Genomic DNA, 27,876 nt, shown 5'->3' with positions numbered 1-27,876 from the left:
CTGTGACAAAGATCCTTTGCTCCCTTGATTTGCCACTTGAAGGGGGTTCACATACATCGATGGCATTTGATCTGGCGTTCGTGATTTTTTAGTGTTGGTGGCTTATTCCAAGAGCGAGAGATCTTGTTCTGCAGGGCGCCCCCTAGAGTCCGGCATAAAATATTTCCGCACGCTCTGGTGACTTTGTCGGGGCAGCTGTCAGTAATTGTGTATTGTGGGCTAGAAATCTGTACATCATTTTGCACTCGGCCCTCGTATATCATGAAACAATATCGTTTCGTTCATATTATTAGTTGTAAATCCATTTTAATAATTGGGGGGGGGAGTCTAAGTAGAAGTTAGGTGCATCTTGTAGTCCAAAGACAAGGGCCTATGTAAGCGTATTTTTGCTTTAATAATAATAATTTGAAAAAAAAAATGTTAAACTAGGTGCCTTTGAAATGCACGGTTTATTATTTTTTCCCCTTCTCGTCACAACATTGACACTGGATGGTGATTCTCCAGAGAGAGCCGCTTACTCTGAGCTCCTCTTTAAATTATTGTGGTAACTAAAGTAAAACTAGTTGTGCGCGACAGACATAAGCTAGCGCCAGCCACCGAAAATAATAAAAAAAAAAATTAAAAAAAAGTTCTAACGCGTCTGACAGGTTTGTAACATAATTGCTTCTATAACGTCAATCAAGTGAGTTTTCATTTTTGTGCTGCTTGGCTGAACTTCTAAGCACTTCTGCCATACATTCTGAAGATGAAACGTAACAGTTCGTGAACATGGCAGTACTGGTCAAAACTTGTGAAATTCTCTAATCTGCTTCACCTGCAGCTAACCGCTCAGACATCTTGCGTGTAATACTTCCACCCCTTTCCTATCCCATTACTTTTTTTTTGCCACCATAATTTAAAGAGAATTTTCTTATCAATGTTGGGGTCATCAGTAACTGGGGGGGGGGGGGCGCAATCCACGCCAGTCGTATTTTTTTTTATATTTATTTATTTTATACATATTTTAGGAAAAAGAGAAAATACTTGATGTTTACCAATTCTGACCAGTTTAATGTATTTGGACATATACATGTTCTGTCCACAAAATGTGTATATGCAGAACCCCCTTGTATATATGCATCATATTGAATGTTTTATGTGCTTGTGTGCTTGCTTGTTAAGACACATTTCCATACCTTTTCGTATGCAGCTATGGGATTGGTCTGTAGCTTTTGTCAATAAGCTCCTGTCTCCTGTCTGCAGCGTTTCAATACCCAACGCTTAGCTGGGGGGTGAGGAAAGACACAAATGCACATGGGGGGGGTTCTGCAGAATTGCTACATGCAGCCTGTGATGGCTGGAGTGTCGCTTTTAAAATTCCAGTGGTTCTTCTCTTGAGGATTCTTGGAAATCACCAGGACCACAGTCAAATATTTACTTATGTGCCAACAGAAAATTAATATTGTTTGTTAATTAAAAGACTTTTAATTGTCATTGACATAACAACCCTACTTGTTTAAATAGTACTTGAAGTGTTTTATGATGATTTACTAATTAGACAATGACAGCACTGATTGTTGCAGTAATGGCAGGAATACCCCAGTCACAGAATGGCACCCCGGCTCACTCTGGTGCGTCTTCTATTTAAATGTTCCACGTGTAGAGACCGCTGACACCCAAAATCTCAAACCATTGTCAGCTTTATCACTTAAATACGGTGATATGACAAATGACAGTTTTCTTTAGAGTCAACAGTTTTGGGGGGTTTTTTGGTTCTTTTTTATGCATTAATTGATTTGGGAATATTGTGTTCTTGTTCATTGTTCTTCATTCTCCTGGACAATTCGGTCCTCTCACCCCTATTACTACTTAGTGTAGTGGGGCTTCTTTATGGCGGGGCAGTTTGTCTCTTTTAGCACAGTTCTCTCTATATGTCACAGATCTGCCGACTATGCCAAGCTTAGTACCAGGGTATGACTTCATACCTTGGTGCTCCAGTTGTGAGAGGCACAAACCTCTGGTCTAAGCTTAAATACACCTTGGTTCTGCCACATATAGCATAAATTTACTGTGAACTAGTCGGACAAATATCATTCATAAACTGAAACATTTTGTTTAGCATTATTTACTCCTCAGCAGATATACATTACATTTAAATTTTACTTTAGGCAATATAATCTGATTTGTATTGTTACAAAAAATTGGAGCCCTGTTTTTTTGAAAGTTTTGTTTTTAATTGCAAATGGTTTTTTGGCAGCTTTATATGTTTGTGCATTTTTTTATGGTGTAGTAGTTCCAGTTTAACTGATGCACAGAATCCGTTCTCCGTCGTAACGTACCTTTTGTGTTTTGTATTTCAGGCTGGAGGGTCTCAGGTAATTTTTACCAACCCCCTGGAGATTGTGAAGATTCGCTTGCAAGTGGCGGGAGAGATCACCACCGGTCCTCGTGTTGGGGCTCTCACTGTGCTCAGGGATCTAGGATTTTTTGGCCTGTACAAGGTATTGTTATTCTGAATTATACATTCACGGGTAAAGTTAACATTTTGCTAAAGAATTAAAAATGCATAAATCATTAAAAAAAAAAAAACATGGGTACAGTTATCAGCAGCTCTGGCTTCAATAAGAATTTCCTAGCAGTCTATACGTTGGATAATATGGAAGTCCACAATTTGCTTTTGCCCCGTAAGAGAAAATCACCCTAATTACCCTGTAAGCTGTATTTCATCATTATTATTGTATAGTATTTACGACCAAGCAGAACAGCGAGCAAAATGCGCTGGGAGGAAGAGGCTTTGTTCCGCTGTGAGAGCTTTATCCTTTTATCTACTGAATTAAAGACTGGCTCATTTTATATGCAGATGATTTATGTTTTCATTGCAGGGAGTGAGTGCCACTGACTTTTCACCATTCTTGTCTTGTAATTTCTACATCTTTAGTATTCTTCTTGTTGGTGATACTGTGGAAAAATAAGAAGTTGGTTTAGGCTTATCTGGCCAACTCATTTAAAACGTTCTGCAAGTGTATGCTTTTATTTTAATGGTGTAAAATAAGCCGCACTACTGCAGATTGTTCTATACATTAAAAAGATGGCGGGACGTCGCCTCTACCATCTCCTCAGCCCTAATATTGACATCTAAGTGGTCTTAACCACATTAATGCACGTCTGCAAGGCTGGTGGGGTATAGTATGTCCCGCTTGTATTTCCTTGTGGTACTGTTTGGTACTTTTTTCATTAACTTTAATTGGGCTTTCATTTCTTTATTGATGATATAGCGGATTGCTGTTCCTTTGCGCAGCCTTTAGTTGCTTCATTGAGTGTGTTAATAAATCACCCACCTTTGATGTAAAGAACCCTTTGACACTGTGTATAGAGAAATGGTTATTGGGAGACATATAATAGAATAGTTTTATGATTACGTTATAGGAATCTGTTTCCAGTTAAGCTTTTTTACCCTGACCCATTGATAAATGCAGGGTGACCACATTTGCTGATCGGTGAAGTAGGGACCCTTAGAGGAAAGTCATTGTCCAACATTGTGGCAGGTCCTTCTCTTGCTTTAAATGCGTCAGAAATGAGTCTGTCACCAATGCTATTATTTCCGTAGAACTGCCTGACCCGAGAACATTGCTCTTGAGAGCTTATCTTAGTACTACTTCTCTTCTTCCTCTATACATTTCCTAATTTTTTTTTTCCTGGAACTGCAGTTATTAAATCTTAAAGGCCTGCGCCAGAAAATGGGTAATATAGCCTCTCTGGTGTTGGTGTCTTGTTTTTAACCATTTAAGTTCAAGACATCTTATTGAACTTAAATGGTGCATCTTATTACCCGCGGATCCTGAAAATCAGAGGGTTACTTTTTCCGCTGGGGGAGGTGTACTAAACTCTGTAGGTGCCAAGTGTTTAAAATTGCTAATGTGTATTTGAAACCCTGGCTACATAAAACCATTCAAGGTACTTGAGGGAGCTAAATACCTCCAATTTTTATTTAGCCTGATCCTTACTTTGGTTTATGCTCGTTGCCAAACTTAAACGTGCTGAAATTACCTTCATGTCAAAAGGAAAATCCGAGGGGCCAGATCGACATGGTATCCGCGCTACTGTAAACAATAGTGTCCCCAGCCACAGGTTCTGTATAGTTTATATTACCTGACATTTGCAACAATGCGCGGTATGTACTTACAACCAAACCTTATTTTAGCCTAAGGGTCTAATCTCAGTATAATGCCAGTAAAATACGCACAAGGACGTGAGCCAGTAAAGTTGCCCTTAGGGCCTGATACTGGCTATCAATTACAGTGTATTGAACAGTGTATTTTACTTTAAAGGTAAGTGGGCTTTTGCCGTTAATTTAGTTTTACGAAGCTGCTAAAGCCGTTACTGAGCTCTGTATGTGATTACATACTGCCTTACTCACTCGGTTACCCAAGTCTGACTTATATAAGAATATTATAGACAAAAATAAAATCTAAAGTTAATTATGCACACGAATACAAGTAGTTTCAGTGCTGTATAAATAAATTATAAAGTAATACGTAGTTAATGTTTAGAGTTAAGTATGAGAAGTCTATGAAAAGTATCTGTTTAAAACGATCTTTGAGATGCCGGGATACACCTGCTGATTCCCCACATCAGATGAACATCCGTTAGTGATAAGGCTACATATGATGTAATGCATTGTCAGTAGGTAATTAGTTGCCTTCCTCTGGTAAATAGTGGGTTAATGAGCTCATGTTGGGGGGGGCGGCAGCATAGACCCAAATTATTGGATCAAGAAATCTCGTTTCCCTATTGTTTACTACCATAGGATCCAAATAACAAACACGGATGCCAAATCATTTCTTAACCTGTAAGGGAATAAAATAATAAATGAGGGTTTGGGGGCATTTGCAGGTGCCAGAAGCATTAAATAACCCTCCCAGACAAGGTGCACCTCTGTCTTCTGTAGTTTAAGGTCCCCCCGTCTGGCATTTGTCTCCCCTCCCCAACACGAGACAATGTGCATTCACTGCAGGAAACAAGGTAAAGCCTGCGTCTCCCAGACCTGCTGGCTCCTGGTGCCCAGCCCGACACAGAGGTGCCTTTGTGAGTATAATTACTCTCCTCTTGTTGTAGAAATGGTTGTTTAGAACCTTCCTTGCAGGTTGGGCTGGAACGAGCAAGCATTAGCATGCTAAAGAAAATGCCGTATCCCGGTTCGCTATGCTGATCCCACGTTCCACAGCGAGCTCAGGTACTTAGTCTAAATGATAAGGTACTGAGGTCTCCGAGTTTAACCCTGCAGGTATCTGACCGGTTCCCACCATCTGCAAAAACAACAGGAGGTTAACGTGGGAAGGATGACAATCCTATTTTTGTAACTATTACACACAAAAAAATAAAAAAAAATCCAAAAACACGTGCCCTGTAACTTCAACAAAATTAACATAATATACCGAGTAACTTTTTATATGTTTTATAGGGTTTTTGTTTCTGTCCGTGTAATACCTGTTGACCACATTCAATGAGATATGGTTTCCGATGTGTAAAAAAAAAAAAAAATAATAATAATAAAACTAGAAAGTGCTTACAATTGGAAGGGGTAATAAGAATGTATTTGCTAGGTGGATGGGATAGATTTTATGTGCACTCTATAAAGTGTCTGCATATTGCCGGCTTATCTGATCCTGTTTTACCCCACCCTACCCCAGCAATTCTGGGATGAGCCTATAAAAGGAAAAGGAAAAAGGATTATTAACCTTTTTGACATCCGAAAGGTGTGGAAGTTCCAATAACCATTTCCTTTGCCGTTTTAAGATAGCGTGGCCAATATCCTTAAAACATCCTTGTTGACCTGGGCTTGTTGCAGGCAATTAAACGCGAGGATAAATGAGCCCTGCATTTTTAACAGGCTTCCCCTGAACCTAACCAAATAGATGACGGAAATCTTAGACGTCTCTCGTACTGAACAGGAGCCAAAGCGTAATGACTCCCGAGACGGCTCCGTGTGCTCATCTAAACGTATGTTTATGACCCGACTCAATCCAAATTGAAGCCGCACGATGCTGTAAAGCCCGTCCTGAGGAATAAATGGCATTTATGCTACAAGCCTTTTTTTGCTAATAAAAAAGGTAAACGTTCTTATTGCCAGAATGAAGGAGGGGGGGTGAGTTTTTAAATTAAAATCAAATATTTCAATGTTTCCATTAGTAATGTTAACAGAGGTTAAATACTTTTTGTCCTTTTAATAAAATTCTTTCTCCAGGTTTGTAAATCCTTAGCAGAGTAACCATGTGTATGGCTTACCATTCCAATTCCAAGTGTTCACTACTGACATGGGGTCCGATAGATCTCTCGACACGTGAATCTCACTCGCCCTCCACTCACTTAAAATAAAATACACATTTCTCGTGTACATATTAAATGTCATAACTTGAAGTTTATTACCTGGGGAGAGAATCAGAGGAAGGCTGTCACAATAAATACTATTATCGTTATTATTTTCTCAGCCTAATTATACGGTAGCTTGCCAGAAAACGCTTCAAATACTGCTGAAAACAAGTATTATATCACATTGCTGGTTGTAGTCGCTTTGCGAAGGGATTATTTTTGTTGGCTATTTATGTAATTATTTTGTCTGGTTAGAATGATGAGTATTAGAATCATAAGGTTTACATGTCCTCAATCCATAGTTGCATGTGGAAAGTGTTGTAAATGGCGGCAGTTTGAAGATAGTGGGCCAAGCGTCGTATTACTTTTTAAGATGTGCTACATGCCACGCTGGCACACACAAGGTTAATGGCTAATACTGATTTATCAGTAACTAAAATGCAAAAAAAAATAATGACCCAATGCATAAGTTGCGTAACATTTTATTTCACTAAGGAGGTGGTAGATTAGTGGGACATTCTTCCAGCAGAAGTGGTAGATGTTAACACAGTAAGGGAATAGGCATATATCACTATCCTGAATATAAGATAAGACCAAGAACTGATTCGGTCTTAACAGCAAAAAATAACATACCGATCTGATGGGCCAAGTGGTCCTTATCTGGCCTCAAATGCTAGGTTTCTCTGATATACTCAATGTAATGGCAAGTAAAGCATTTTATTATGTTTTGAAGTTAACGGAACCTATTAAATCCACGCTACAAGAAAATACCGTGCTAAATTACTGATGATACTGTGCGAGCTGTGAATGTGTGAATATTCTTACATGACCTGGACAGATGAACGTTTTTGGCTGCCTGTGGAAGGTCGCAGTTATGATAATTGCATTAAATGACATAGGTTAGCTGTAAATTTATACTTTGCGTTTATTTATTTTTGGTGTAATGACACGATTAAACAAGATGTGCAAACATTTTACACCGGGGGAATTCATTCAGGATCCCAAGCGCTTTTACTTGTATTGAGATGTGACAGTAGGCCAGGGATTCGGAAAGCAACAAATTCCACATTAAAACATTTACCATAAAGGTTAGTGTGCGTGTGCGCGTGTATTAAGGCTAGTTGGGGGGTTTTGATGTTGGCGCGATCGCCGATATTCCTTTCTGTGCCAGTAATCGTCACGCTGGGGGTTATAAGCTGCACTCCGCATTAAGTGGTGTGTTACTCTTATCTGTTCATTTGCTAGTCCTCATCCAGTGCTGCTTGGTAGGCATGACATGAATCACTTCTTCTAGTTTATCTTGACCTTCAATCGTGACCTTTTGTGCATTGATTTCTTTAACACAGGGGGCAAAGGCATGCTTTCTGCGCGACATTCCCTTCTCGGCCATTTATTTTCCTTGTTATGCCCACATGAAGAGTTATTTTGCAAGTGAAGATGGAAGAGTTAGTCCTGGCTACCTTCTCTTGGCTGGAGCTATAGCCGGTAAGTCGTAGTAGTTTTATTACCAATGATCGTATACATGTAGATTGTGTTTATAATGTCTTTATTGTATGTCTTTGACACGTTCCTACCAGGGTGAAAAGCTACGCCTGTGGCCTCTGTCAAAAAAAGTTATTTAACTGATTTTAATCTGCCGCTGTACTATTTTTATTTTTGCTCTAGAAATGTATGTTCAGTGATGCGTTACTTCATTAACCTTTGAATGCTTTCATATTGTGCTAATGCTTTTTCAGGGAAAAGTTTCTTGTTTTTTTTTATTTTTATATATTAACCAGTATATGAAAAATATTAAAGGGGTAGACGAGTCTCTGCTATCCCAGTCCTAGATGCTCCGGGAACATCGAGCGTAAGCGTACAGCGCACAGATGATTTAAATGTAATGTTACTTTAACTAGAATCAAGCATGCCGTATAAAACGATGTGTAATGTCCTGATCGTTTTTACAAGTCGTTAGTGAAGGAATGTGAAGATGACAGGCTTTAGTAACGATCGTGTGTGTTTGAATGATGTGACTGTGCATATCACGCTTTAACGTCATGTGCGTTATGTAACCTTACTGATTAAACTATGAAACGTATGATGTGCCAGACAGTGTTTTAAACCCGTGAGGTTGATACAGACATGCCCAGCTTTAAGGACACAGTTGCAGCACAACCGTTCCCCTGTTTACGAACGGTCGCTTCGCGAGAACGGACAACAGCAAGACGCCAGCTCGTCCGTTCATCTTTCGAGTGTGTTTTGAGCGTCATTCCAGCGTTTCATGTTTTGTGGTGGAAATAACCTGACGATTGCAGTGCAATACATATACCGATAAGTGAAAAAAGGTAGCACTTCTCGTTAGATACATTTTCATTTTACATGCGTGTTGTGTGCGTTAATGTGGGGTATGACCAGGTATCTCAGATCTGTAACAGGTATGTACACCACCATGTCTGAAAGACATGACATAGGAGGAGACTTGCATGAATGTGTTTTTTTAATGACCTTTAAGACGGTTCACATTAGTAGTATATTTTTTTTTTTTTTTTTACAGAATAGTCACAGGTCTGCTCAGTTTTTAGAAATATAAATCTAGAAGTCCCTGATCCATTCCTATTTGATGGCGTGTTAACCTGAGGGTCGCACCCCCGTGTAGCTGTGCTGGTAGAGCTTAAGCGAGTGCATTGGCGCACACGTATGCGCTTAGTATGGAAGTGAGGAGATGGGGCTTGTTAGAACTGGGTATAAAATAAGTTCAATGAAAACATCTCTCCCCTACCTGGAGATAAAAGGTCCCCCCGGAGTCCCACTAATGGGCTGGGATGCCTGGGGACTCCCAGGCAGAGGAATGAATACATTTATTTATTGGGGTATTTTTAGATCTGTGGCTCTACTATATAGTAGGTGGGCAGCTGACACAAGTCTCTTATGATTGTTGTGCGGTCAGTAATTAAACCTCTAGTTTTCATTCTGCCTTGCTGAAAATACTAATATAGGGCACCTTGAAGTAGCTGTTTGGGGAACAGGGTTTGGCTTCATGTTTTTTGTGATTTTAAAAACTGTAGAGAACCTTACCCTGCCCATGACATTGTTCTCTCATTGTCCTTCTGGCCTCCATATTTATAGTCCCCTTTTATCGGGGGTGCATCTAACCCGAAGGCCAGTGTGGCTACCCATGTACCCCTTTCAGTATTTGGATGAGCACGAGGACGTACGCTCTCAGTACGTGACGTGGAACCTCCTCTTATGTCGCATTGCATATATTGCACATTTAAACAAATATTTATTTCCATTCTTAATGTTGGGTACAATCGGTGAAAAACAAGAGTACATTTTAGTAACTCTAGGTAAAAGCTCTAGGAGTTACATGAAAACTCTCATAAAAAGGAAAAAACGCTATAAATTACATTCTTTCAGCATTGGCTACGAACCATACATTTTTTTTTTTTCTAGGGACTTGATGCTCTTCCAAAATGCATTTGATCTAAATTTTATCTTGAGGCATTCGGCAACGTTTCTTTTTGTGGAGCTATTTAATCAGATACGAATGTCTTTTTAGACTCGTCTGTTTCCAACCTGTTTTATTGGAACAAAACAAGCCTTTAACATGGAAGCCTGCGTGCAGACTTGAAACGTAAGCATACATTTACAAGCCAAACAGTTTCTGATATTCAGTAGTGTTCTTTCAAGCCGCTGATGCGATGGAGACGGAGATAATTCCCTTTTGAAGTTCGGTCACAGAGACTGCCTTTATGGTTTCATTTTTGTCGGACTCCGAATCTACAATGCTGTGAATCTACGTTTGGGTGCATGATCACCGAGCGCATCTATAGATATGAAACAATACGTTCGAGTTTGGGGGGGGACGGGGGACTTCTGTTTCCCTTTTTACTGTAATGCAATATGTGCCCCTTAATATCAACCTGCCTGACGTAAGATTGTCATCTGCACTTGAAGGCTTTCAAAATCGCAGAGTTGTAAAAGGTGCCATTAAGGAAAACCTGCCTGCCTCGATGCTAGGGAAAGTAGAAATATGAAACTATAACGCATGACAAGCCTTATAGCCGTCGCTTTACAAGAAATCAGAACCGTTTGAACCCATGGAGTAACTCTTTCAATGACAGACGGGTGCGTAGTGATGGGGAGTTGGATAAGGTGCGCGTTACCTATAGTAATATGAATCTATATAACATATACGATTACATGTAACTCTTGAGGAACGTGGTAGTAGAATGATATTGTACACAATGGGTTTCAGCAACAGTTTCAACTATGCATTATGAAGGGCAAACCCGTTCGGGAATGCTTCTAATGCAAAGGGGCTGAGTGGGTGTTCTGTGATAACAGTGTTCAATCCGCAAAGTGCTTTTTAATATCTCTTACTTTAACTACGTTAGGCATGGTTATCCAAGCCCTTCTAGCAGGAGAAGCTCACTGGTGTTTGCCCTCCTAATGCATAATATGGACACAATATCTATCTTTAGTGAATAAACGTTGATGTCGGTTGCTTCTTTCAATTAGGGCTTCTCCAGAAAGAAGGCAAAGTATGCGTTATGAACCAATACACCAGGAAACGTGCAAATATATGTTTAGATTTTTCTTGTTTCTTAAATGTGTGTTAAATTCAGCAATTGACACGTGACAACAGCCAGACCAATGCATAGATTGCTATTAACTATCAAATGAAGATAATATTCTCACAGAGATGTAAATATAAGGTGCCGGTAGTATTATTATCTTTATAGAACACCAATTTACACACAAAACTAGGATTGACAGGATTAACGGATACAAACTCTACAATCTATAACTATATAAAGTAAACGGAAGGTCCTGAAACAGAAAGAGATCATATGGACAGGTTTATAATAAATCTGAAACATTGTCGGCATGTGGCAGTCGGCCTGATTGACCTGATGCCAGGGAACCCGTATGACAGCACCCCAAGTATCTGGATTTATTGGCTTTCAACATCAACCCATATTGTGGCAGGTTTTGTGAAGCTGATGCTTGGCAGCGAATGTAGATCCATGCATTTTATTTCTCTAGCATAACATGCAGTGCCGTTAACCGTAATGTAGGTCGACTTTATCTCGTTGTTCCCCAATAAACCTCGTTTATCTGAAGACCTGAAGGCTGCCACTGTGTGAGATTTTAAGGCCCTGCTGAATCACCACACTGAGCCGGTTCTTTATGGCGGTGCTAATGATGCCGGTTCCTCCATAGACTTTCATTAGTCAGAGTGTCCAGCTGGGTGATTACGACTGATCCATTCTAATGTATCCATAAGGCAATATGATTAAGGAGTCGGGGTGTTTGTGTTGCCTTAGCCCAATCTACTAGACCGCCAGAACACTTATAATTGGCTTATACATAGCTGTGTGAAAACATACTATACACATACTAGAACTGTTTTTAAAAAGAAAACCGTATTTTGGAAAATGTGTTACTGAATAAAATATGAGTCGGGGACAAGTAGCTGTTTAACTCCTTAAGACTCCGGTTCCAATATGTTACTTCATGGAAAACGCTCTACAGCAGTTCAGATTGAGATGAGTCTGATACACAAATTCTTCTTGCTAGCCATTAAATCCATCACACAGCAACCGAAAAATACACTTTTCTGCCTTCAAGCTACTATCGCTTTCAGTACCATCGGGGTGTAATTGCAGAGTAGACTCTAAATCAAGAGATTAAAATCAAGAAATATTTAAGGAATATCGGCAAGGATCTAACCATGGGAAAGGATTTGGCAGCAAGAATACGTAAGATGCATTTTCAGGGATATTTTTTGTATATAAAAACATTTGTTGACAAATATTTGACTACATAAAATAATTACAGCATAACTTTGTTACTCTCTATTACTTAAAAGCGAGGTTTCTCTACATCATTTTACTTCCAGAAATGAGTGCTTCTTAGACATGGTGTATTTAAGAGTTTCAGAATGATAGAGAAGCAACGAGTGGTGGGAATGGGCAAAATGTCTTAGTTATTCTAAAACAAAGCTTACGTTTTCTGTGCACTTACATTTTTAGTAGTTGCTGTTAATGTTTTTAAGGAGTTATTTTTGTGTTTTCTGTGCAGTTGGGGGTCTCTGTACCTGTTGGGTTCATTCATCTCGGGTAATTATCATACCTCTCAATGGGCTTTCCTGTATCATATGGAATCTTTAGTCTAAGACAATACTTTTATTTGCCCAACGTTGTGATATGCATTCGATTTTGGTACGTTATTAGAAGCGTGTTCTTCGGATCTTATAAGCTTGTGTGACTGCGTATTTTTCTTGTGTTGGTGCGATACAAGATTATCAGAGATGACTAAAGACGTATCTTCTCATGGACCAAAACAGCTAGATAATTCCCTTCTTATGCTATATGGAGACTACACTGGGAGTGTTTTCTGCGCATGGGAGTGGGGGATTCTCGTTAGTCCCTCGGAACTCTACCCAGTACTGTTTTCAAGAATCTGAGATGAATCTCTTTTTATGCGGTTACGGGACGATCTTCAATATTATTCAATACTATTGGAAGCAGAAATAACCATCAGATAAAGACTAGGAGCATGAGGTTTATAGATTCAGGTAGACTAAAGGCTGACTTGTACCTTATTCTTTCTTTGGTTCTGTCAAACTTTATAATTGATAAGAAACGTCTATTGTTCAGATGCTTTTATTTTAAAAAAAATATATATATTAGCGAGACGCGATCCTTAAAATCCTGTTTATTTTAAGTATACTCGGTGGTTAAAACGCATAGACATGCTTGTCTACTCCTGTAAGTTTATTTTGGGTTGCAGTAAAATATTCGTTATAAAGATTGACAGGATAATTTTGTGTCCGTAGTATTTTAAAGTGAACTTTTTCGAAAAACCTCATTTTACAAACATGGCCTTTTTACTTTGCATCTTTCAGTAGGATATTACATGTGTTCTGTATCCCTATATAGATGTTTTCCGCAAGGCCTTTGAGACGGGGAGACTTCAAGAAGCCAGACCATGGTGGTTTGGCCAGAATAGCCATGAACTTAATAAGCCATAAAGAAAAGAAATAAGAGATTTGAACATTTAGTCTTAGGCAGTTGGGTTTGGATCCAATACAAAATGGAAAAATAATAAAAGCGCAAAAAAAGTGTGTTAGCCTTAACATCTCAACAAAGGTTACCCAATGTATGGAAAGAAATAGATATGTATTTAGTAGAACGCTGGATAGCTTGGGAAACGATGAGTCTTTGGACACACATTGGGTTGCAAGAGGGGTGCTACTGCGTTACATGTCTCCACAACCCAAAACTGCTTGAATATTATATATGCTCTACTAATAATTTGACCACAGGCACAGTGGATGTGTACTTTATGCCATGGCATAAACTCATGTAGATATTATCCATACCCCAGACTTTTATTGGTATACTACCCGGTTTACTGTCCCAACACAACCTATTATCGAAAGCCATCCGCAGAAAAGCTGCCATTCTGGGCTTTTTTACTCCACTTAATAGGTCTTTCTGTTTATGGCCAAATGGCAAACAATAACTACGTGTTTTACTTGTTTCCTGATAATCGGTTCAACGTGAAAATAATGAAGTGTATTAGTTTTTAAAAAAAATGAACTGAAATGATCATCTGAACATTGCATCTGGGATGCCGAATGCTGCAGAGCGAATGCGTTGAACTGGAGAGATGAAAGGTTTCCTGAAAGCTGAGCTTTGTTTGGTTTGCTGATTTTGCACAGCGCTGCTTCTATACAAGGAAGCTGCTTTTCGGAGGGTTATTTAAGGTGGTGGCAGCTGTCTGTGCCTGCGCACGCCTGTGGGTAAGCGGTGGCGGCTGTGGCGCTGAACTTGTAGAGTATGCTTTTCAGCTCCTTGTGTGTTCTGTGCCAATAGCCACAAAGAGGCGTGAAAAAGCAAAAAGCAGAGTAGCTTTCGCTTCCAGAGATCTGAATTTAATCATTTGACATGTTTGCGATTTCTTAAGCACAGTGTTCTCCCCAATCTCTGTTGCCGCTGCTTGCAAACAAGCGTGCGAGTCCAAATACTGCTGAAACGGCATTTTCTTGCACCTTTTGCTTTTCGCAAGAAACATCTTGCAGCCGTTTGATAAATGGCTCAGAACGTCCTTTATCATGTAGCCGTGGCCGTGTTTTATGCAGAATAATTGCATGGGCAAATCCATGGAAACTGGCTGCGGAGGCTGATACTCCGTACTGTGTTCCAGGACGCTTCTTTCTGGGGGCGGATGTGGAAAAGCATTGTACATAGTTATGCGTTTGGAGGTTTTGGATGGAAGCTAGCAGGATGATGGCACACTTTTCACTATGAGATAATTTCCTGCTGGGAAGCAGAACGTGGTTCATAAATTTGTAGACCTTTTTGCCCTTAAGGAGATTTCTCTGTGTCGACGAAGGTCAGGTTTCATGTTCACTTGCCATTAAAGTGTGGCTTACACAGTGTTTACGGTGGTTATTCTGTGTTCTACATCCCAATTGATTGGAAGTAAGAAATGATTTATTCATTTTACAAATGTTCCAATTTGTTGAGCCTAACTAGATTTTTTTTTAAAATTATTTTTTTTAAACAAATGCCAGTAAATAATTTTTTGTTGGCATTCTAAAGTTTGCTAACTACAAAATGAACCTCTTTTAAGTATATTTTTGGGACTTCTTGTTCTTGAAAAAAAAAATATATATATAATACTAATTTCACTAATTATAAACCAGAATCCGTCTTTTACGGATTGTAAAAATTTGTTTATACATATATATGTTTAAGAACAAAAAAAGGCAAATATATCGTGTGAGAGGGTTCTGATTTTTGTTGTGTATGTTTTTTTGTTGTGTCCTCCAGGCATGCCAGCAGCATCTCTGGTGACACCTGCTGATGTCATCAAAACTAGACTGCAGGTAGCGGCACGTGCCGGACAGACCACTTACTCAGGAGTTATTGACTGCTTTAGAAAAATATTGAAGGAGGAAGGACACAGGGCTTTATGGAAAGGCGCTGGAGGTAAGTAAACAGACCCACACACACGCATACCACACACAGGGAAAGGCACTGGAGGTAAGTAAACACACACACACACATACAGTTTCCCTACATTACAAATCAAGAATCAATACAAGATTATTATATTTTTCAGCTCGTGTGTTCAGGTCCTCTCCTCAGTTCGGTGTGACACTGGTAACTTATGAGTTGCTGCAGAGATGGTTCTACGTTGATTTTGGTGGCGTGTAAGTATTTTGTGATTTGTTTACCATTACATAAGTTATGGTGGGTAAAGGTGATGGAAATCCCTTCCACTTAAAATTAAGGGGGTAGTAGAAGCATTATCCAACACTCTTCTACAGACACCAGACAAGCCAGCAGGCTTGTTTTTTCCCTCAGAAATCTCATGGTGCTGCCACAACCACAAGAGATTCTGGGTAGGCACGTGCAAATAAGGTCAACAATAATTTTTGTTTTAATTGTTGACCTTATTTGCATGCGATCACCCAGAATCCTTTGTCCCAGAAGCCCAAACTGCATGTACCTCATTATAAACCTTATTGGGCTGCGGGGGCTTCCTGAGTGAGCAGGTATGGTAATGTAGCTTGTATTCTTCATAACATTGAGGTCATGGAAGCGATGTATTTCTAACAGGCAGTTTTGCCCTACTGGTAATTTTAGCTGGGAACACTTAATTGTCATGTGTCAGACAAGCAGGAGGTTATAGGCTGCAACCCTAGAAACTGTAAAAGCTACTAAAAAAAGTATTTGTGATTCAAACTCCAGAGGAAAGAAAACCATGTAAAATGTGGTATCAATTACTTGCTTGGGTTAGATTTATTTGTTGTTATTGTAAAGAGTACATTTAATGTTTTGTGCAGTGTATCCCCTTAAAATGTACAGAAAACTTCAAAGCATCCTATATTGATTTTGATTCTGAGATTTCTTTGGTTTGTTGGGGTGATTTCTGTGTCACTTTTATTTCAGTGGCTGTTTGTACATCTTATGAGACTATACTTTTCTATAAATTGCAGGAAACCATCAGGCTCAGAACCTGTTCCAAAGTCCCGAATCACTTTACCTGCTCCAAACCCTGACCATGTGGGTGGATATAAGTTGGCAGTCGCCACATTTGCTGGAATTGAAAGTAAATTTGGACTCTACCTTCCACGGTTTCAACCATCACCATCACCTACCTCAAAACCAGCTGCTTCTGCTATCCCTTGAGATACCAGTGAGAAGGATCATCTAGTTACTTCATGAATATGTTACAATAATGTCAGGCTAACACATTTCTCTCGTCTTTTACACAAAATCCCGTTTTCATTTAGGCACTTAGTATGGTTTTCATACTCTAATTGCGTGAGCTAATTGCGTTTGCCTCGGAAATGCATAGCTCCGCTTTGGAGCTCCATTTTGACCCCTGAATGTATTAGATATACATAGTGTGTTGATGGTAGGTCAAATCCCTTCCTGAGGGCAAATTATTTATTCCCAGGTCAATCAATAGAAATACTTTAAAATTAGGTGAGTTGTGGTAAAATGGCATTTTCTCCTTCCAAGAAAGAGTCCTATATGAAGCATAAAGTGAGATCTAACTTGATTTAACTTTGCTTTATACAGGGCTGTTATTTTCTTGCAGATCATTATTTGCCCCATAAAATTTTTGTTGGTGAGATGAAAGATTTCATGTCATCTACAGCTGACCCTTCCAGGGTTTATCCACAAAAGTGTTAATTAGCAGAAGAGTTTCAAATTACTAACAGCATTACACATGATGAAGGACCCATCCTGGTAAGTTTGTGCTGCCAAATGATGTGATCTCATTAAACTATGCATTCTGCAAGGCTAGCCAAGCCCTCCTTTGCAGGTGCAGCTCACTGGGGATGACCCTTCATGATGCTTAATGAAGCCCATTAGCTTAAACTGTAAAACTCCTTGAAACGTACATTTTAATAACTAAATTCCAGTTAGAGGTATACTTTATTTCCCCATTAAGTTTGGCCTTGATCCGGGTGTACCAGTGGAGGGTTTGGCCCCTTTAAGTCCTGTTTATTTTGGCAATATGCATAAAATAAATCTCAGGAGCCCCACCATTGTAGCCAACACATTTTGCATTTTTACTACTCTAGTGAATAAACCCTTTAGGATCCTCAGTTGTGAGGTGGACTTTTTTAAGAGGTAACCCTAAGCACTTAGGCTACTACTGGCTACAGCTCCCTTCACAGTCATGATGGGAGCTGTCTATTGCCTACCGCTAGTAGCACCTTCCATATAAACCATCATTCATTCTGCACATTAAGGTGGCAATTTCTTGGAAGGTCACTAAATCTCACAAGGACAACTACAAATAAAAGTGTAGAAAATAAAATAGTTAAATTTGATTTCTTTAAAGGCAAACCATGTGTTCACAACATGAACTTTTGTTAATAGTCGTATCGATGGACATAAAGATTGAGATGTGATCATAAACCATGTCGGTTCTCTGGATTAAATGTTACTTGTCTAATAAGAAAAAATCTGAAACAGTTTTTAAGTAATTCCTACGCACAATGGCTTTATCAGAATTGTATTATTCTGCAGGTTTTATGTACAAATGTTTCATTTACCTCTGCATTTGTAATAAGTTACAATTGTTTTAATTATCCTGGTCAGTTGGCTGCAGCCTTGTCATCTCAGTGTTCGGTAACCATGCTTGTTGGTAGTCATAAGTTTAGTTTAATTTTCACAAACTGATTCAATAGCGCCTTTTAATAAGACACAGAAAAATGTAACATTTCTCACCACCCTCTCCTAATTTCCCCATCAGTTCTACAACATGCTATAGATCTTTAAATAAGAAATAAGAAGACAGGGGGATTGTGAGCAATATGTTAGTAGAAGCCTGCAACTAAAAAAAAAACACAACAAATATCAGGTCAAGAGACATTTTTGAACACTTTAATATTGGTTAATAAAAAAAATGTCTTTTATTCACTTGAGCACTGCTTAGGGAATATGACCATTTACACGTTAAACACCAAAAGGGATAGGGTTGACAGGCCAGCCATTTTAAAACCTATGAATTCTATATACTGCCAACCAGTAGCCTAGTAATATGTATACATCATACACTGCCTGGATTTGGTTCCATGTAAACATTCTGCATAGTAGCGGTAGGAAACTAGTAATAAGTGTTTTTTCATAAGTGTTAATTCAGAAGTGTTTTTAAATGGCCATTTTGGCAACCCTCCGGAAGTGGTCTTAAAGCATTGCGCATCCTCGGCTCCTATCATACCAGCATGGCTGCTGCATACCAAGCATTGCCTGGCCTTACAAATTGTGGTAAATTGTTATTCTTCTGGCAGATAGAGAATTTAATGGAACATGTCAAAATCTGTGATCATTATCATTGTGTCAATTGCTGCTTAGTTGAATAAATAGGAAATCCATGTACTGTATACAAAATTGCCTTATAGAGTGTAATAATTTCACTGATTGTGTGGTGAAGGTTGTGGGTCCCGAGAAATGTGGAACTTTACTCGTAGCCGTATACGGTTTATGTTCTATATCAAAATGTTGATTGTAGGCAGTATCAAACCTTCGAGAGAAAACAAATCTGCATCTTGCAAACTACTTAAAAGTGGTCATTGAATTTATTGCTATTGCAATTCAATATACTTAAAGACTTCATTGTGTGGGTCTAATAAATCATCTGAACAAAGGAGAATAATGAAATGTATTGTGGTTTATATGTAGCAAGTTAAGTCGGGGGAGGGTGTGTGTGGTCCCTTAAAAAAAAATATTAAAAGGCACTTTTCTTGTATTGGCTTTAAAAGGGGTGCTAAAGGGTACCCGTCTTTCATTAATGGGTGAGTATTCTCTAACAATTCTTCTTCATGCTGCTTCCCACATTGAATTGTTTTGGTTAGCCTTAGATTAGAAGGAAAGGAATTCATTACCCATGGCATTGCCACTTCGGTTCAGTAATCCCTTACATTGAAATTACGTTTAATTATACTGCTACTCGGCTCCAGCTCCGCGGAGTGTGTGTTGAGCTCTGGAGCTGCAGCATCTCCTAAAAGTAAGTACTGGCCAGGACCATTCCGGAACTATTTGCACACTAGATCTGAATAAACAAGTGCTAATGATTTCACAAGAAGCCCGGGACTGTGTACTTGGCTAGTAAGATATTTGCATCAAGGCTACTGGTAACGAGACTCGCCTAACCTGTAAACTCACCAAGCCTGTGACTTAGGTTGGCACAAAAAAAGTTTCTACATCACCGACCTCGATGAGTAGCCTTAGATGGACAAAAATCCAACGGAGCAAAAATATTTGAAAGAGGGGAAGATATATGGGGAATCTGTTTTACAAAAAAAGGTCTTTCAGAATATAGAGTATATGGACTATTCTACAAAAAAGTCACGTAGAAATCTTCTCTCATAAGTACTCTGTTTTTACAGGTTCTTGCCGAATATCCCATATAACTTAATTTAAACAGACTGACCCTTTCATTTTGCAGACTATATAAGACCCATGTGACAGAAATCTCAAGAAACAATTCTATAAAATATGCCAGTCGCAGAGGTTCTACAGCTGCTGTTTGCCTCATACGGGGCCAGTGGTTTGAACCCACAGTAGTCCTTTAATACACACGTATACTCATACTTTCTCAATGCTGTACAAGACTCCTGCAACCAAATGTGTTGGCTTGCCTCTTTCGGGGAAATATGAGATCCAATATTAAAAAATATTAGTCTTAAGCCTCTGGGCCTTTTCTGCTAAACATTGATTAGCCGACCACAAACACCACCACTGCCTACTGATCATGGCTTCACCAGCCTAGTGCATTTCACGGCGCTTAGATATTTTGATTGGATCTTTGTAGAAAAGAATGTCGACACATTTCTCATATTTCGGTCCAACTCCTCCATAAATTTCAGTTCTTTACGCTCGGTAATTAATCATACAGGGATGCTGGAAATACGTAGCTCTCGTGCCAGATTGAAATATCGTTTAGACCCATAATGAATTACATTTTATTGTCTATTGAAATAAAGTTTAGTGCCTTGGGGGGAAGTATTTCAATCAAAACAGTCTTGAAAAATTTGATTGGCTTTTTTTTTTCACACTGCATAAAAACACAGCATATTTTCCACATTAAATATATTTGAAATGTTAATAATGCATGCCAACAGTAAAATGCATGTTCCTTTTATTTTCTTATTTAACAAGATGGACGACAAAGTTATAAAAACCGCTTGTCAGCGAGACATTCATCTTCGATGATTAGTAGCATGTAAGATAATTTTTGGATGCTTTAAGAATTTTCTATGTAAAAACGTAAACATTTCTTTTCCTGAATTCCTTGAATGTTGGATTTGAACTGTGCTCTTATGTTTTGGGGCAGGATCCATGCAAACATCATATATTATCCTTAAAAGGAAACTTCAAATCTGAAAGACATTTTTTATGATGTTTTATGGGTCTCCTTGGTGTCATTTGTGGACCGCAGTCTAGTTTCAAACTGTTTAATGTAACTTCGCATGGAATCGTATGTTCCCAAAGAAATATTGCCCAGATCCTGCAAACTAATGGCTATTTAAACCAATTCTCCTTGTAACTTTGTAGACCTCGTAGAAACGGCCTTTTGTAAATTGCAGTGTATTTCAACTTTCCCTCAGCTCAGAGATAAGGTAACTCTCATTCCTTTGTTTTGCATCATTTATTTTAATTATTTCATATAAATATGTTCCATGCAGCAGACGGCAATATATAAGAAGCAGTGATGTTCTGATATATCACAATGTTAGTAACCACGTGAAATGCCACATCTGAGTCTTTGGCTTAGTCCAATTTAGCAAAGGAAACCACATCTGCACATAATCATATCTAGCTTCAAGTAGATTAAATGTGACTTTTCCAGCTCTGCATACTGTATACGTTCGTATTTAACCATATGTTTTTAAGCATTAAAATTTGCACGTTATCCAGATCTTTAAAGATAAAGTAGTCAGATTTTGTGACTTATGATCTAAAAGCAGCTATGGTGTCACATTAATTGACACTGAATGTTTATTATATGCTCTACATGCTATTCTGCCCTCTAGGCAATATTTTTCTGGTATATCCTTTGTTGCTCAGGCAGAAACCCCATAAACACAAACTTTTCAGGTGTCCTTTTGTAGGACACAAAAGCCCGTGTTTGCCTTTCCTCTGACGTTCTTCTCTTCTAGGATCTTGTAGGGTTTGCTGGGTATGAGTATATCACAGCGTCCTACAGTCCTAGAAGCCACAATAACCGGTAAATAAACAGCATGAAATGTCTGTAAATAACACATGTAAACAAAATACATTATCCTGCTTCTAAATTCCTTACTTAATAAATTCATAAAGAGACACATATGATGTATCCGTAAAGCTCTGCCCCGGCCATTCCTCTACCACACTCTCTAAATGGCTCTCTGGACATTAGACATGCTAGGAGTATGCCAGTGCCTGTCTTGGGACTTGAATTTCTGCTATTTTACCCCCCAGGTACAGAAAATTTCTGTCCTAGCCCATAGCTTCACAATCCCAGTGCCCCCTCACTCGTGCAAGGTCTTTTCACAAGACTTCAAGTGGTTAAAAAAAAAAAAAAAATTAGATTTTAGGACTGGTCACTGATCAATACACTTGGCACCATAAAAGAAATGAAGGGCTGTTTGAGTTTGTTTGGGTTGCGGAGAGGCACTGCCCCTCGGCATCCTCAATAAAGGATAAGCTGACATGACAGTTTGGGCAGAAAAAAATCTATAATAATCTAGGCCATGGAAAGGCCAACTGTGGTCTGAGGGATTGCAAAAAAAAAAATTTTATGCACAAGGAAATAATTTGTTTTAAAATTGTATGTTTTAACTTTTTTTTAAATGAGATAAAATTATAAATCCTTTAGTGCTGTATTAAAACATAATCAACCACAATGCCCATAGATTAATACATGTGCTATTAATACTTTTGAATACTAGAACCTTGAATGTGCAGTCGGTTCCTTTAACAACCCCCCCCCCACCCACCCACCCCAATTCTTATACGACAGTCCAGAGTGTATAGATTTCAAAGTTGTGCTCTAATAGGCCTGTTAGTAAATTGAAATTGGCAAGACCTTTAAAAGTAAACCGTTGTTTAATACAACAGTAGTACAACTCACAGCTTGTTGTGTTCTAGGCCCGGTTTATGGCCATGATAAATAAAGGTCAGTATATGTCAAGTTTCCAGCGCACAGGTAAGATACCTCTATGGATACATTATTCTATTAACATACAGACCCATTGATGAAAAGATGACCATCTAACGGCCACAGTTTTCCTGTAACCACTTAGTTTATACAACAGAAGAAAATAAAATACAGAAAAAAAGCCACTTCTTTGAGTGAGGAGCTTTAAAGAAAAGGACTGCCACTTTAGAATGTTTCAGCAAAAACAGATGACACTCATACATTCAGCTGCAGATAAATACTGTGCTTGAGAAGCCGTATGTCCTGTAATCAGGTTGATAGCTCAGCCGCTTCTTCCTCGCCGTCTCCTCTGTTAGCACGTATTTCCACCAAGGTACGGGCTAATCGGCTCCATTCATCACTGTGTGGAACAGCAAACTGAAGGGAAGAGAGGAGAAATGGAGTAAACCAGCTGCAACGGTTGCAGGCTTCTTATAATGTTTTTAACAAATACTTTTCAATGAATGGTTGACGGAGTCTAGATTTGGTGGCCCCTATAGAAGAAATTAATAATTATACAATAACTATAGATTTTACTGGACCAGCCAAGGTCACTGTGCGGCAGAAGCTGGGAGGGTTGGACCTTCAGGATTTAGAGTGAAGTGTGTTGGATTTCCAGTTTGATGCCATATAATCCGCCCCAAAAGATTTAGTGATTCAGTGGCTGAGGGGCATTTTGCTCTGGCACTACCTGCTTAGCAGGGTTGCCTCTGTTCAGCTGTTACAAAGGTGTAAAGAAACCCTCGTCTAATGCATATGGAGAGAAGTACCGTAGCATATATTTTGGCAGTCCCTCTACATGACGTCTGTAAAGAGACAGTGATATATGCTCTGGCTGCTCACTATTAATGGAGACTGAGGCTGCTACATGTAATGCTTATAGAGTCATAGCATCGTACCGCGGATCAACCATCTATACTTTAGGAATAATCCAAAATGTGTTAAGCTTATGGAAAATTTATGGTGGAAAATCTATGGTTTAATATATGGAAAATGCCAGCAAGAAACTATAATTATGCAAGCTTTGCATGCAGTGAACTCATCCCACACATCTGCAGTGTGTCACTCTACTCCAGATGTGAGCACCCACAGATTTTTGCAGAATTAGTTTAGAGCTGCGCTAGGTGGATGGCAGGATATATGCTTGGTTTTTCCCGCTCCCTTGAGTGGCATTAGTCACAGAGAAATCACATCCCCACCAAGAGGGATAGATGGAGGACTCAGGGAGGGAAGAGACAGGAAATATATATTTATAGCGCAGGGAGTGGTAGATATCATCCAAGCCAGTAATTGCAGGCCTTACCCGTATAATTATGGAACATTTTTGGCATTGCAAGTTCACCACTGGCTAACTTTACCGTCTTGCTTGGAATAATTTTATTAATAAGTTGCCTCGGTGACTGTGCATTCGTAATATATGTATATGCTTGTATGGAGATGTCTACGTATAGGAACGTGTGGATCAATAATTGCTGTAGGTCAGGGGAATCCTCCTTGCACCTATGAATCGTCTGTTAGTAAACAAAACAGAGGGAACAATCAACTGGGGCAACTGAAGTTTCTGCTGAATCTTAAGAACATTGTGGTTTTTATTAAGAGTTTTATCTTCAATACTTTCTTGGTATACTTGGTTGTAAAGAGTGTGGGAACTGTCAAGGGCCCATATGCTCTTTGCACCGTGAATGGATCGATTTACACAAACTGAGGGGCAATCTCTTCTTCATAAACTCTGCTGCCACTATCCTCATGGCCTCACAGTAGGCCAGCTGAAGAGGCTCTGACTCTGCTCTAAAGGTGCAGTGACTCTTCGGTTGCAGGAGAACACAAATTGCAGTGGCCTCCTTCCACCAATCTAGCAGAGACATGATGCATTGCCCAACACCACCAATATCATGCCAAGTATTCTTAAAACACAAGCTTGAATAATATAGGAAGGGGAGGGTACTTGTACTAGATCTTAAGATACTTTTAGACACGTATGGTTCTAAATAGAAAATATCTACAGATGCCAGATGAATTATGGAATATCTTCATCTATTATGATGTGGTCTGACGACCTTCTGCTTGCTTTATTTAAAAATAACCACATGTAAGAAAATATTAATGTGAGTGTGTTTGTGGTTATGAAACTCAACTGGAGGAAATGTGTTTCAGAAGTTAAGGACTAAGCCACAATCTGCTGACAATGCTCATGTCCGCCTGTTGCCCTTCTGTTATATTTTTGATCTGAGAATTAAAATCATTATTGAACATGGCAATTTTACAAAAGGGATTGTTTTATATGTTTCTTTTTATCCACTGTAAATTCCAACTTTTGTTCAAGATAAGGGAGTATTTATCCTATCACACAACACATGAGCATCATTAATGTCTCTGCTTGTGCCTATAAAACATGGATCATTGTACCATAAGCACAAACTCCATGCGCATGCAATAACGTTTGTTTTTCTTTTTCAAATCTCACATTTTAGGTACACCGATATATTTTTATGTCTAGTACTAAGCCCATCATAGCCTTTAAACTAGCATTATATCTGATTTAATTGCATTGGTTACAACACAATTTAAGGAAGCTAGTTAAAGTGCCAGTTCTTTTTCTAAACTAGAAACAAGGAGCCCTGCCTGCTGAATGCAGTCGCTAGTGATAGTTATCTACGTATGCTTTCTTACTACCAGCATATGAATACCAGAAGTGTGTAGAATTTGTAAGCAGTCTGAATTGAGGGAATGAGCTGATGACGGCAGGCCTCAGTTACTATTTCTAGCTATGAGGGGTCCATATTATGTAGACCTGGACTATGGAATTACTAAATGTTCAGAATTGGGAAGACATGATGAGAAGCTGCTGGCCATACATCGCCATTGTGTTTATATACTATGGGCAACCATGGTACAAAAATTGCATCACAAAAATGTAATTAATCACATATCAATTAGAGTAGGATGCTGCTTAATCACTTTCATATAAGGTTATGGATAACTCTGGTCTGGAATCTTTCGAATGTAAATATATATAGGATTCTGGAACATAAGAAATGGTTCTTAAAATGTCTAATTCTAATCCCGAGTTAAACTGTTTCTTGAGTCAAAGCATTTTGTTTACTGTGTTGCATCTTATGTTAATAGTTGTTTAAGTAGGTATTTATTATCGCCTGCCTCACGTGCGCTGAAATGATATAAATCAGTTCACAAGTTTCAGCTAAACGAAGGTATTAAGCGCCATTAAATCCCTCTTTTCAGTGTACCAATTCCTCAGTGCACTGTGGAAACACAGCTGTGAATTCGTATGATTTAAAATTGAATGGAATTACAAACCATAAAAACAAACATTTAAGAGTAATTAAGAATTCCCTTGCAATGTAAAATGGTATTAGATGTGACATTTACACAGCATAAAAAAGTGAAACAGTGCCTGAAAAGAAACAACTCATGAGGTCGCTGCCAGATGTAGATGAGCAAATATATTTAGCTGGATTTATGCAGAAGGCACTAGCACGCAGTAGAGAATGGTAAGATTAAAGGGTAATGACGTCCATCCAGAGACTCACCAAATCTAAACCCAGAAACTATGGAACAATAACTATTCAAAGACCTGGGAGCGATACAGCAAGAGGTCTTCATACTGTATGGTATCAATGAACTGGGACAACTAAGTGCGTTATCAAAAACAACCAGATCATCTTCATAATCTGTAATAAAATATGAATGAAACTAGATTACTAGATTGAATCATTTAAGGGTTTACAATATTTGGAAAACTACTGCTCCCAACCCACAGCTTCTACAAAAATCTTGAGCTCCCTCTTAAGAGCAGACCTGGGAACTCTCTGCAGTTCAACTCAGAGTTTCTTCGTTTTCCAGACAGGGCAGCAAGTTTTGGCCATGAGTCTACCAACCCCCTTCCTTTTCTACCCCCTGCCCACTTAAGGCTGCCTAGGGCTAGGTCTACCTTTATGTGTGGGAAGCGCCACCGCTGCCTGCCATGTGATGTTCCTCACGCTACGGCTATGATTACTAGATTAAAACCAGTATCACCATGGATATTCCACATTAGGAAGGTGAGTTTTAACTGATCACCCGACAACTGGGAAAATGCATTTTCCGCCTAAGGGCAGAATCAACTTTGTCTCGACTCCCGAGAGCTTTGTCCCTTTAATAGTAAATTATTCAATTATTATAATTTGATTTATGAACACATTTATTATTTTTTTTTTAATCTAAATTGACAATTATTTCAAAGTGTTTGTAGTTAGATTGAGACTTGTTTGAATACAGAGGGTTGCTTTAAAGTGTAAAAGTGTGCATTTGGGGGGAAAAGCAAGCATGCTAATCAAATAGAACTTTTACTTATTGGGAAAATCCACTGTGCAGAAGAGTTTGTGACTTTCCAGCAGTGCACAATCTTTGTTATCCTGTATATAAATGGTGATGAGTGTAAGTGATGAGAGTGTAATATCGCCTTTATATATCATTGGTAAGACCACAACTTGAATTGGGCGTACAATTTTGAGCACCAGATCAGAATAAAAACATATGGAACTGGAAAGAGTCAATAGACAGGCAACCAAACTAGTTAAAGGAATAGAACTCTCCTCTAAGGACAGGATAATATGATTATTGTATTCAGGGGGACAAGCCAAAGTCTTCAAGAAGGGGCAAAAAGTCTCATTTATTTTGCCTTCATTTTTGTCAACCTAGTTGACTGTTGAGAATTATAAATAATTTTTATTTCAGAAATAGTCTCCTGTAAATTAACATATTTCTTAAAATATTAACAGAACACATTGTATAGTTAAACACCTCCTAAAATTGATCTGGTTCCAATTTTGGACACTGCGCCAAGCTGCTCTCAGGAAGCAACAACTGCCCACCCATTAGCCAATTCATCTAAGTGACTTGCCACTCTGCATTCATGGAGCACACCAAGCTAGCTACCTAAAACTGTGTTTACAGGATGAACCCATGTAAATTGTTTTGCACATGGTAATTGTGTCTTGAATTGCATCTTAAGATTTCTATCAAATATATCATAGCCCCTATCTTTGAAAGTAGTCACAAGGAAATAAGATTAAGCTCAAAAGAACTGCGTATTATAACTGGCCGAACATAATATTTTGTTAATTCATCTTCTACTGGGAGCCCAAAGTAACAAATTAGATACATTTGTATCAGCCGGCTGTCACTTGAATCATTATGTTTTATTCCGTCTAAAATCAAGGGCATTTCCCTGTTTCAATCTCTCGCTTGTAGCTGTCTGTACAATTTCACCGACACATGGGGGGTGATGACAGATTTATACGCAGCAGTATTTACCCTTCTCAAATG

The 27,876-nt window shown here is 38.8% G+C and overlaps 2 protein-coding genes across 6 annotated transcripts in view; one reads left to right on the top strand and one right to left on the bottom strand.

The window, feature by feature from the left end:
- Positions 1–16,840, top strand: part of SLC25A13 (solute carrier family 25 member 13) — a 60,494-nt gene extending 43,654 nt beyond the window's left edge. For both annotated transcript variants that reach the window (XM_053468412.1, XM_053468411.1), the window contains exons 14-18: positions 2,340–2,480; positions 7,695–7,833; positions 15,177–15,335; positions 15,469–15,559; positions 16,349–16,840. In XM_053468412.1, the coding sequence (XP_053324387.1) occupies positions 2,340–2,480; positions 7,695–7,833; positions 15,177–15,335; positions 15,469–15,559; positions 16,349–16,541 (723 nt within the window). In that variant the 3' untranslated portion in view covers positions 16,542–16,840. The remainder of the gene's footprint in view (positions 1–2,339; positions 2,481–7,694; positions 7,834–15,176; positions 15,336–15,468; positions 15,560–16,348) is intronic.
- A 5,798-nt stretch (positions 16,841–22,638) lies between these two features.
- The window catches only part of DYNC1I1 (dynein cytoplasmic 1 intermediate chain 1), a 144,863-nt gene continuing 139,625 nt past the window's right edge, over positions 22,639–27,876 (bottom strand). For all 4 annotated transcript variants that reach the window (XM_053468406.1, XM_053468407.1, XM_053468409.1 and 1 more), the window contains one exon: positions 22,639–22,929. In XM_053468406.1, coding sequence (XP_053324381.1) covers positions 22,822–22,929 — 108 coding nt within the window. In that variant the 3' untranslated portion in view covers positions 22,639–22,821. The remainder of the gene's footprint in view (positions 22,930–27,876) is intronic.

This window comes from Spea bombifrons, chromosome 5, assembly GCF_027358695.1.
Source record: "Spea bombifrons isolate aSpeBom1 chromosome 5, aSpeBom1.2.pri, whole genome shotgun sequence".
Taxonomy (NCBI): domain Eukaryota; kingdom Metazoa; phylum Chordata; class Amphibia; order Anura; family Pelobatidae; genus Spea; species Spea bombifrons.
This window is presented reverse-complemented; position numbering and strand designations above follow the sequence as displayed.